The following is a 12,976-nucleotide window of genomic DNA, read 5'->3' as shown; positions in this document are numbered from 1 at the left end:
ACTGGTTAAAGAGTTAAAGAGTTCAGAGCTAATATTACTGAGGAGAAATATAGCAGATCTGCTATTGTACTAAACCACTGTTAGTGATGTTGGTGATGCTGAAATAGATGTTGAAATCAGCCATGAACTATCGTCATTTGTGTCAAATCCCAACGGACGCAGTGGATCAACACAGCGTCCATTAATCCTTTGGAAATATGCTCATTTTCAGCTCAGTTTGAACCTTAAACAGCTGTTTCTGCACTTTAAAGGTCCCGTTCTTCGTGATCCCATGTTTTAAACTTTAGTTAGTGTGTAATGTTGTTGTTAGAGTATAAATAAAATCTGTAAAATGTTAAAGCTCAAAGTTCAATGCCAAGCGAGATATTTTATTTAACAGAAGTCGCCTACATCGAACGGCCAGTTTGGACTACATCCCTCTACTTCCTTCTTTAATGACGTCACTAAAACAGTTTTTTGACTAACCTCCGCCCACAGGAATACACAAGAGTTGCGTTTGTAGAGTGTGTTTGTCGCCATGTCATCGAAACGCTGTTATTTTCATCCCGCAGTCCAATCACCGGGTCTGATTCCGGCTCAAATTGATAGGGTAAAATTAAAGACATGTTTACAATAACACTGAGCGCATGCATCTCCACGTTATGGTAAGAGGCGTGACTTTTCCGGGCACGGTGCGCTCAGAGCTGTCGAATCACAACACAGGAACCGCTGGGACAATCAGAACTCGTTACGTATTTCTGAAGGAGGGACTTCATAGAACAAGGAAGTCATCAGCCCGTTTTTATGACAGTGGAAACAGCGGTATACAGATAAGTAAATTATGTGGAAAATACTGTTTTTTTACACGCGAAACATGAACACATGTTATATTGCACACTATAAACACAATCAAAGCTTCAAAAAACCACGAAAAACGGGACCTTTAACTTTTCTCTCTCTCTTTCTCTCTCTCTTTCAGGAGACGACGGGATTTCTTCATTCTGCTGATCTGAATCACATTCATGATCATTCATACTGTCATCAGTTCACATCAGTCATTCACAAACCAGTTCAGGATTAAATGAGTCTCAAATGTACTTTTATTCAATCTGATGAACAATTTACAATATGAATATTAAAGCACCTTTATTATTCTGTTTATTCCAGATTCAGAACAGTGTGTGTGTGTGTGTGTGTGTCTGATCTAGATGTGTAACTTCTAGATGACAATGAAAAACATGAATTAAAAATGAATTCATACAATTGTGATGAAGTGAGATTTGATGAGTGTGTGTGAAGATCAGAAAGAGGATTTACAGAGTGTCTCTCTGTCATTTAATATCACACAGAGACACTGAGGAATTATCAACCCTAAATCCAGCACAGAGGGGTTCAGTGAATGTGGTGTTGAGTGTGTGTAAGTGTGCGAGTGTGTGTGTGTCAGAGACGCTGTAGAAGGACAGAGAGCCGGCCGAGACGTCCACATACACTCCTACTCTCTTAGAGGATGAACAGAAAGGTATTTCGGTATCATTATTATTGTAACTGACAGTGAATTCTCTATCAGAGCAGAACAGACTCCAGGATTTGTCATTCCTTCCAAATACACAGTCTTTACTCCATTCTTTCCTGTTGATTCCTTCATATGTCACTGATATTACAGCATAATCTCCGCTCCATTCAGCCTCCCAGTAACAGCGTCCAGTCAGTCTCTCTCTACACAGAACCTGAGGAAACACATCACACTCAAATCTCTCTGGATGATCAGGATACGGCTGACACTCTTCCACACGCGTCACCTTCCTGTTCCCATCAGACAGAACGAGTCGAGTGTTTGCTGTGTTTGGATCCAGTGTGAGATCACAGGCATCTGAACACAAGAAAAGAGAAACATCAAGAACAACAACAGTGAAGATGTGTGTGTGTGTGTGTGTGTGTGTGTGTGTGTGTGTGTGTGTGTCTGTGTTTACAGCTTTGACAAAATGTCCTCCAGATTCACAAATGTCCTCACTAATCCAGTGAAAGCTGTTGAACAGAGACTAGAGATTCAGACCTCACTAGCAGTGCCGGTCCTAGACTTCTGGAGCCCTAAACAAAACTGTGTGAAAAAGCTGTCAGGCCTGAAACAGAGCAGGCTAGTGTTGTCAAAAGTACCAAAGCGACACTTAAATGTGAAGGCGTAATGATAGCAGGCTTTCTGCAGTAGTGGCTCGGTTCATTCAACAGACGGACAAAAACAATCTGATATGAACAGATCTGTGCATTAGAATTAAAATTCTGTCGTAATTTACATAAATTTTTTTGTTCTGCTGAAAACAAAAGGAAGATATTTTGAAGCATGTGGGAAACTAAACAATTCTTGGGCACCATTGACTTCCATAGTATTTTGTCCTGTGAAAACTGAGCTTTCTGAAGACGCTCTTCACGAGTGGATAATTTTGATAAAGCTGTTTTCGTGTTGTAGTGTGACTGTGAAAACTGAGGTATTTGAAGACACTGACGCATGTTTAGTCATGTGACGCGTACTGTACCGATAGATATCTGTGTTTACACCGGTATTGTGTCTGTTATGAGCTGTTCACTTTCACACTGTTGCTAAAGATACGTTACTTTGTTCACTCTTCATTTCACAGTCCTGCAAACATGACATAAATTTCACTCACAATTGCTGTCCTGCGGCGAAACATGAGCGCAGTTGAGTTTAAGACCAAACATATAATGTTGAGAGCGACCAGGACGCTTCAGTGAATGCTGAGATATTCTGATAAATAAAATGATCCTGCCAGAAACAGTCTGATCGTCTGTATCATCTCAATGAGCTTTAGTGTTTCACACATGTGCAGTAAAGTGAATTTAACGTTTCTGATGTTTCAGTGTGAATGAGAAACTTTTGGAAAACACGTGTAAACTCTAGTTTGGACGAGAGTGTGGCGTTTTTATTGTACTGAATTAATAGTCACGTGTCAAGACACTGATAACTAGTTAAAAACAGCTCATAAACTGACCAAATTATGTTTGTCTGTAAATCTAGTGTTTTTCTGTGATGTTTGTTTGGGGCATAAAATATATCATTAACCTAATAGAAAAACAATTAAAGGTGCCCTAGAATGCTTTTTCACAAGATGTAATATAAGTCTAAGATGTCCCCTGAATGTGTCTGTGAAGTTTCAGCTCAAAATACCGCATAGATTTTTTTAAAATCATTTTTTTAACTGCCCATTTTGGGGCATAATTATAAATGCGCCGATTCAGGCTGCTTCTCCTTTACAAAATGTTCATCATGCAGCATATCAGATCATGTGAGTATAGTACTTATTTGGATGTTTACATTTGATTCTGAATGAGTTTGAAGCTATCTTCCGTGGCTAACGGGCTAAAGCTAACATTACACACTGTTGGAGAGATTTATAAAGAATGAAGTTGTTTATGAATTATACAGACTGCAAGTGTTTAAAAATGAAAATAGCGACGACTCTTGTCTCCGTGAATACAGTAAGAAACGATGGTAACTTTAACCACATTTAACTGTACAATGTTAACTGTAGCAACATGCTAACGAAACATTTAGAAAGACAATTTACAAATATCACTAAAAATATCATGATATCATGGATCATGTCAGTTATTATTGCTCCATCTGCCATTTTTTGCTATTGTCCTTGCTTGCTTACCTGCAAAACGTCTGCTGATTCAGCTGTGCACAGATCCAGACGTCTAATGTCTAATGCCTTGAATGTCTAATGCCTTGAACATGGGCTGGCATATGCAAATATTTGGGGGCGTACATATTAATGATCAGGGGTATAGAAAATACAGTTTGTACAGTATAAAAAACATTACGCCTATGGAATGTCCCCACAATTCACCAAAATGAACGTGTGTGTGTGTGTGTGTGAGAGAGAGTGTGTGTGTAGACCTACACTTTCGTAGTCCTGCTGTCATCATGACCTCTCCTCCATGATCCACACTATAAACACACAAACACACATTAACGTAGATCTTCATTATTCACACATGTTCAGTTTGTCATTATTAGTGTTTGACATACTTAAGTATCTGCAGTTTATAGTTTGGATCCTCCAATTTGTGGTTGAGCAGCTGCACTCCTGATTGTCCTGGGTGATTGTAGCTCAGATCCAGCTCTCTCAGGTGTGAGGGGTTTGAACTCAGAGCTGAAGACACATAACCACAGCCTTCCTCTGTCACCATACAGCCAGACAACCTACAGACACACAACAGACAGATCATCTAAAGACACACAACAGTCAGATCATCTACAGACACACACAGTAAGATCATCTACAGACACACACAATGAGATCGTCTACATACAAACAGTCAGATCATCTACAGACACACACAATGAGATCATCTACAGACACACACAGTAAGATCATCTACAGACACACACAGACAGATCATCTATAGACACACACAGTCAGATCATCTACAGACACACACAGTCAGATCATCTACAGACACACACAGTCAAATCATCTACAGACACACGTGGACCATGTTGAAAATCCCTTTGACACTGTTGATGTCACTGAAGCCCCACCCACTTTTGACAGCTGAAGCCTGTTGTGACTTCAATTACTGGCCTTTAAGAAGGCTTTCTTCAGTAGAGTGGTTTACTTCCTTTGCTTGTCTTTGCTGCTCAGGAATTGTCACATGGTTCTCTGTACAAATAAACCAGTCTGATGCACCTATGAAATGACTTATGTAATGTCATTGGTGAAAATAAAACTTGGATGTTGCCTTAAAGGGGTACTTCACCCCTGGAAAGATGAATGTGTATTTAAAATTGGTCATTTATGTAGTAGAAATGTGAAATTATTTTTGAATTTGGAGCTTTCTAGACTGAGAAAAGGCAGAAAATGTATTTTTGACTAATGTGGATGAAAGACAACAACTCCCAGAATGCACTTGTTTTGCTGCCCTTGCGAGGCCACGCCCAAACCACGCCTATCGGTTACAGGCGGCACTCAGGAAAATTCAAACAAATAAATCGTGAGTTAGTTCATACATTTACAGCGAAATGGTGCTAAATTGCTTTGTACCTGGATGTACACCCAAAACCAGGAAAGGACAAGTAAGTTTCCATCATTTTCCGATTAAGTTAAAGATTTGGAGCGATGTAAACAGTGGCTGCGGGCCATCAAACACCCGAAGTTTGGAGATGACACCGTTATAGAAAACCTAAAAAACCGCAGAATATGTAGTCTCCATTTCAAGCACGAGGACTACGAACCAAATATCCTTGCAATGAAGAGAACCATTCTGAAGGATATCGCGATACCATCGATATTCACTTTCCAAGAGGACGAACAGCCTGGGCCATCTGGTACTAAGCGTATTCGCCTAGAGGTAAGACTCGCTGATACTAGACTCTATTTCTGATAATACAGTAGCCTATATGTAGTGTTGTAGGTAGCAGTAAAACTGCAAACTTAGCAAAGTAACGTTAGATAGACAATTACATATAAGTTGCATATAAGTTGACTGTTATCAAAGTAAAGCCTCTGTTCTGTAAAACTGAGTTTATTTATCTATTTATGCTAACGTTACCACAAAAGCCTGTTGCTGTATTGGTTGAGATGACTGCAGAGACCGATAAATTTGCGAGATGAACCACTGATGTAGTGCAGACAAAATAAAGTTAATTACTGTAAGCTTAAAAATATAATTGACACCCACTTTTGATAAAATCTTTGATCTATGTCTGTGAGTAACCTCAAACGCGCGCATGTATGGGCGTGGTGAAAAAATGCGGAACTACCTGCTATTACTGGCTGTAGTTTTAAGCCTCTGGCCAAAAAAGCCTCCGATGACGCAAAATGATGATTTTTGCGTCATCGGAGGCTTTTTTACAGAATAAAAATGCATAAATCTCTCATCTCGGGCTGATATGAAGGGGGAAAGCACGCTAATTCGAAAATACTAGTGGTATTCTACTAATACAAAGCTTAATGCTAAATCCTGAAGTAACCCTTTAAGCTGTTTTAACTGACGCTCCATTGTGATGCTCCCCATGATTCAGCAGTATCCTAAGAGTCATTTACATGGTCCTTCGAGCCGGAACTGAGCGTTCCAATGGACCAAGATCAATCAATTAGCCAATGCCACGTATCATCTTGTCTGCAGACCAAGCCAGTCCTTCAGTTTCTTCATTCCCAGTCCAGAGCAGTACTGGATCTATTGCAGAGAATTATTCTGAACATTGTGACCTTGTCTTACTAGAGATAAAGAAGCTTGTTATGGAATTGAGCCAAAGTGTGAAGCAGATAAATAGTAAAATTAATTGAATGTGCTGTTCAGGAAGTTCTTGGTCATCTGAAGCAAGTAGCCAACATTGAGGACAGTGCAGATAGCACTGTCCTCACCTAATATGGACTTACTTGCCCCTTCTACTGTGACAGTCAGCTGCAGCATTAGCCCAAGAACTGTGATATAGTCTGCAAGCGCAGCATAATGAGCAAGCTAATCCTGAGTTAAAGTCACCGCCATGTACACTTCTATAATGTACTTAAAGTGCTCTATTTCCGCACACAAATTTTGTACTTAATATACTAAAAATTCTTTTAATCTTAAGATAAGTACCCAAAGTACATCTAAGTTTACTCAACTGTGCTATTTCAAGACACCATGAAGTATGAACTAAAATGTGCTTTTAATATACTATCTCTTTATTTAAAAACTATATTCAGTTACCACTTGTAGTATACTATGGGTTCAAATGTACTATAAGTGGTAAATAAATACAGTGAATTTCCTGCTATCACTTCTATTGAACCGTCGAGATCATATGGTCCTGTTGAACTTGATGGTAATTCCATTAGGAGAGAGTTGCATGTATTTTGTGATGCCTCTGAACAAGCTTATGGGTCCGTAGGCTACCTGAGCATTTTAAACCATGAGAGTGAAGTTCTAGTCTCCTTTGTGATGGCACAATCAAGAATTGCCCCTCGTAAATCAAATTCCCTACCTCATCTTGAATTGTGTGCTGCCCTCACCGAGGTTCAGCAAATTTGTTGCAGAGGGAACTTGACCTGCTTATTCGGCAAACAAAACTGTGGTCTGATTCAATGACTGTCCTCAACTGGAATCATTCTGATTAGAGATGTCGATTTACACAAATTTCCATGATCGATCGTAGTTTAAATTAATGTATAATTAATCGATTAATCATTAACTTTAATACCGCAAAATGCATCTACTGCAGTAGCATATAACCAGCATCATGACAGGGTGTGCAAATGCTGCTCAAAACGCCATGTTCCTCACCAAATGAATGAAAAGGGTTTTAATCTTAATAAATTTCTAGCAGGATTGTAAAATGAGTCGATGTGATTAATCATTTATTAAATTAATTATTTAACCCTTTGATGCGCAACATGGGTCAAAAATGTTGGCTGAGTTTTTATTTTCTATATCTTTGCAAGAAATTAATTTCATTATTCAGTATTCCAGGTATTCCTCAATTAACTTGTTTTTGATCATCACAAATCCTCATTTTCATTTTTTCTTTCTTACTTTTTGAATAAAAATCATTTTTGTATCACTACCCTTCTAATGCGCAACATGGGTCAAAAATGACCCGTATTAATTTCCTATGTAATTTTAATAACGGTTGAGTGTTTCTTTGCTGAATCTTTAAAAGAAATGTATTTTATCATTCATTTATTCCAGGTATTCCTTAAATATCTTGTTTTTGATTGTCAAAAATCATTATGTTCATTTTTTCTTTCTTACTTTATAAACAAACACAGTTTTTGTATGTCTACATCAATTTTACACACATGGGTCAAAAATGACCCGTATTCATTTCCTATGTAATTTTAATAACGGTTGAGTGTTTCTTTGCTGAATCTTTAAAAGAAATGTATTTTATCATTCATTTATTCCAGGTATTCCTTAAATATCTTGTTTTTGATTGTCAAAAATCATTATGTTCATTTTTTCTTTCTTACTTTATAAACAAACACAGTTTTTGTATGTCTACATCAATTTTACACACATGGGTCAAAAATGACCCGTATTCATTTCCTATGTTATTTCAATCATGACTGAGTGTTTCTTTGCTGAATCTTTGAAAGAAATTTATTTTGTCATTTATTTTTTCCAGGTATTCATTAAATATCTTGTTTTTGATTTTCTACAAATAATTATGTTTATTTTTTTCTTTCTTACTTCATAAACAAACACAGTTTCTACATCAATTTTACACACATGGGTCAAAAATGACCCATATAGAAATCTTTAATATTTGCAAATTTTTGCAAGTAGGAACATATTTACTGCAGACAACTGTTCATCTGCCACACATTTCACATCTTAACAAGGCTACTTTTGTATATTTGATGGATGTAAGTCTTACAATATTTCATATATTAGGCTATATTTTTCATAATTTTTAATTTTTTGTCATAAATCAATGCAATAGGTCATCCTTTATGTCTGTCAGCGTTCCTGAAAAGTAACAGTTTTGGACATATACAACATGAGTTATTTTCTATATTGCATATATTACAATAAATTAATTTCATCATTCATTATTCCAGGTATTACGTAAACAAATCCTTATTTCAATTTTTCCTTTCTTTTTGAATGAATTTTTTTTGTGTCATTACCTTTCTAAAGGCCAAAGTATACTTCACTTTTTATGTGTACATGAGGGTCAGCATATAGATTTTTGTAACTTTTTATAATTTCTGCCTGATTTCTGGAACTGTGTATGTGCAACCTGCACATACACATTTAAATTGCGTTCAACTGTGCTCAAAGTATATTTTCAGCTTTTTTTTACAGTGATGTCATCATCCACCTCAGTTCTGTTGAGGACCAGCCGCTAACACTCTAGATAAAGAAAATCAAAAGCACAAGAATATTTTCAAATACACATCAAACCGTTGATCGATACACTTATTATATATTTTCACTGTTAGACAGAAACCTTAATAATCCGTAATAAAAACGGTAAAAGCTGTTAAAAATTATTCGAATGATTGATCAAAGGCTATTTTGTGATCCGTTTTTTTCCCCAACGGGTATGGTTGCACACGATTGCGACAATATCTGATTTATGTGTGTTTTTCAAGTCACCTCAGGGTATTTTCAGAATGATAAAATTTATGGGTAATCAAGTTCTAATTGACTGCCTTCAAGTAAGATTTAGTCCTTGTTTATGCCTTTATACATACATATATACACACACACACATATATATATATATATATATATATATATATATATATATATATATATATGTGTATATATGTGTGTGTGTGTGTATATATATATATATATATATATGTGTATATATGTGTGTGTGTGTATATATATATATATATATATATATATATATATATAAAATCTATTATGAAATGATTAAAGTGTTTGTATTACATAAACCAATTATAAAATTGTCATAACCCATACGGAAATGTAATATATGACATATATGTCCCTATATCGCAAGTGACACTGTCATATATGCAAAATATATGACAATATATTGCTATCACATATATACATATCTCTAGATATATGTTGATATATGTTTATAACATATATAAAATTTCCATATTAAATAAATATATTGACATATATTAATACCATGTATATGTTTTTTGTTTATATAATATTATATGTTATAACCATATATGTCACATATATATGTTTAATTTATATATGCCAATATATGTTCATAGCATATATAAAATATCCATATTATATAAATATATTGACATATATTAATACTATCTATATGATTTTTGTTTATATAATATTATATGTTATGACCATATATGTCACAAATATATGTTTAATTTATATATGCCAATTTATTTACACAACATACATAAGAACATTTTACATGCTTGTTTTCCTAACTAATTCCTTATGTTTTCATTATTTGAACAGACTGAACTTTTAACAAGTCTACACAATCCACATTTCATTTAAATTTCTATCCCATTTTAGAATTAGCACAATTTTTTAAAAACTTGATTTATTTTACATTATTTATTTTACCTTATCTTAACTAGCTCACAAAAACTGTTATAAAAAAACAAATGCAATGAAAATAATCTAACCCAACTTCAAATAATTGTAATTAAATTACTTATTTAATGATTTTGTATGGTTTAAATTAATTTTGTTGTTGTTGTTATTTGACATTACTGTGACCTAACCAAGAGTTACATAATGAAAATATGCTTAATGCTTACTATTGAATAAAGCGTTTAGATTTGACCCAAAAACAAACAAAGAAACAAACAAAAATGATAGAAACACTTTCAGTCTGCATTTCAGGCCTTGCATTTAGAATGCTGCGCAGTTACGTCATTGCGCGCGCCCAAATTCAAACGTAATCAAAAGACCGCCAAATTACGCGCATTCAGGATCGAGACCAACGGTTGAAAATGTTTGCGCTTGTCGAGTGGAAACAAGAAATGGAATGAAAGTTGGAGCATTGTTCCAACATCACACATAAAAACTGAGATATAATGATGATTTCTTGGACGGACAAGATGACAGATCTGTATATTTAACCGAGTGGAGAGGTGGACTGAAGAAAAAACCTCAATGCGGATGGCATTTGTACGAGGCAATGGCGCTGTCACAAATCCTGTCAGTTCCTGGACTGCATTTCCCATAATCCTCCCGGCCAGTCACATGCACACACTCCACTCCAATCAGCATCTGCCACATACACCTGAAGCACATTACCAGGACTATAAAGGACCTTCACACACACCACCTCACCGCGAAGTCTTGTTAACTATCCTGTTGCAATTCTGAGCGTTTATATTCTGTCTGTCTGTCTGTCTGTTGTTACCGTTCTTGCCTGTTTCCTGTTTATTGACCCGTTGCTGCCTGTCCTGACTCCTGCCTTGTATCCTGTTCTGTGAATGATATCCGCCTGCCTCGATCTACTGCCTGTACCCTGACTACGTTTCTGCCTGTTCCTTACTGTTCCTGTTTGCCCCTGATCGACCCAGCCTGTACGACTATGCTCACTGTAAATAAAAGCTTGCATATGGATCTCTGCCTCAGTCCCGCTCCGTTACAGAAGACTTCGCCGCCACCACGATCCAGCAGCTTTCCCGGAGGACATTTGTACGGTATGGACATTGATCAGTTGTTGTTATGGAGTACGCAGGGCACACGATCACTAGAGGATTACATCACAGAATACCTAAACCTAGCTTATTATTCGGATCTGCCTGATTGCGCACTCATTGACTTTTTCTGTGATGGAGTTAACCAGCCACTCAAAGAACTATTAATTCGCAATGGACCCCGTTCCACCCTCAGTCACTTTTTGGATTATGCTTTGTTGACTGTTGGCTCTCCGTTTACTGTGGGTGTCGCGGAGGAACGCGATTCCTCGTCTGGTTGTTTAATGGCCGCCGCGCCAGATGACACTCACAAAATGGCGGTCACCACAATAACAACACCAAGTCAGGTCAGCACTGATTACCTTGAACCTAGTCACGCCTTCGCTGATCGCCCAGAGCATCGTCACGTCTCCGCTGATCGCCCAGAGCATCGTCACGTCTCCGCTGATCGCCCAGAGCCACGTCACGCCTTCGCCGATCGCCCAGAGCAACGTCATGTCTCTGGATCAGTCAGAGAGCGGCTAGGTTTGCGTTCCAGTGTGGCTGATCCACCGCTGATTTCTGCACGAGAGGCTGGTATTCTCAAGCATTCACCAGCCGCCTCGCTCTCAAGTCAGCCGGCCGCTTCGCTCTCAAGTCAGCCGGCCGCTTCGCTCTCAAGTCAGCCGGCCGCTTCGCTCTCAAGCCCGCCGGCCGCTACGCTCTCAAGCCCGCCGGCCGCTTCGCACTCAAGCCCGGCGGCCGCTTCGCTCTCAACTTCGTCTGTTTCAACGCTCTCAACTTCGTCTGTTTCAACGCTCTCAAGTTCATCTATTACAACGCACTCAAGTGCTCTGGATGCGATGGACAAGATGGCCGCCCCTGCAGTGTCAGTGAACAAAGGGGCCGTTCCTGCCGTTGAGTCCGCTCCAGCCAGTGAGTCCGTTCCGGAATCCGCTCCAGCCAGTGAGTCCGCTCCAGAGTCGCACACTCTTCCGGTCAGTCCTGCCATGGCCCAGAGGACTGTCTTCACCTTCTACGCCTTGATTGTCTTGCGCACTTGGAGAATGTATTCAGGGTCCGTCGACCATAGTCCAGTCTGCCAGCCCGAGCCCGCTGCCATCCCGGAGCAGTCCAAGCCCGCTGCATTCCCGGAGCAGCCTGAGCCTGCTGCCATCCCGGAGCAGCTCGAGCCTGCTGGCGTCCCAGAGCTGTCCACTCTCCCTGACACGGCCACGGAGGCCGTCACCGAGCTGTCCACTCTTCCTGATACGGCCATAGAGCACCCCTGGTCGGCCCTGACACCACCGCCCAGGCCATTTGTCCTGCCGCTGCTGCTCAGGCCATCTGCCCTGCTGGCGCCACCCGAGCTCCTTGCCCTTGAACCCGCCAATGCCTCCGTTGATTTCCCCAAGAACTTTTTTGGGGGGGCAGTATACCTAGGGGTGGGGAGCTGGTGGGTGGGGACCCTGCCCAGCCACTGCTGTCATGGCCATTTATGGACTGTAGCCCACTAGGGCCATTTATGGACTCATTGTTGCGGCTGCCCAAGCCACCTGACCTGCCGTGGTTGCCCAAGCCGCCTGACCTGCCGTGGCTGCCCGAGCCGCCTGACCTGCCGTGGCTGCCCGAGCCGCCTGACCTGCCGTGGCTGCTCGAGCCGCCTGACCCGCCGTGGCCGCCCGAGGCTCCTGACCCGCCGTGGCCGCCCGTGGCACCTGACCCACCATGGCTGCTTGAGTTCCTGGACCTGCCCTGGAGACCTCCATACCCACCTGCACATCCAGTATCTCCTGCCTGTAGGTCTCCAGGGCACCCACCCCCCATCCCCAGTTGTGCCATCTACGGCGCGAGGACGCGCCTTCCGGGAGGGGGACATTCTGTCACAAATC

General features: G+C 39.7%; 1 protein-coding gene across 4 annotated transcripts in view; it reads right to left on the bottom strand.

Moving 5' to 3' along the window:
- Positions 1 to 12,976, bottom strand: part of LOC125243939 (gastrula zinc finger protein XlCGF57.1-like) — an 848,513-nt gene that overhangs the window by 282,479 nt on the left and 553,058 nt on the right. For 3 of the 4 annotated variants that reach the window (XM_048153813.1, XM_048153822.1, XM_048153804.1), the window contains exons 6-7: positions 4,028 to 4,201; positions 3,900 to 3,946 (exon numbers count right to left, since the gene is read on the bottom strand). In XM_048153813.1, coding sequence (XP_048009770.1) covers positions 3,900 to 3,946; positions 4,028 to 4,201 — 221 coding nt within the window. Of the gene's footprint in view, positions 1 to 1,061; positions 1,850 to 3,899; positions 3,947 to 4,027; positions 4,202 to 12,976 lie in introns of those variants that run through there. The other variant, XM_048153830.1, reaches the window with a different exon arrangement.

The sequence above is a fragment of the Megalobrama amblycephala genome, linkage group LG1 (genome assembly GCF_018812025.1).
Source record: "Megalobrama amblycephala isolate DHTTF-2021 linkage group LG1, ASM1881202v1, whole genome shotgun sequence".
NCBI classification, from domain to species: domain Eukaryota; kingdom Metazoa; phylum Chordata; class Actinopteri; order Cypriniformes; family Xenocyprididae; genus Megalobrama; species Megalobrama amblycephala.
This window is presented reverse-complemented; position numbering and strand designations above follow the sequence as displayed.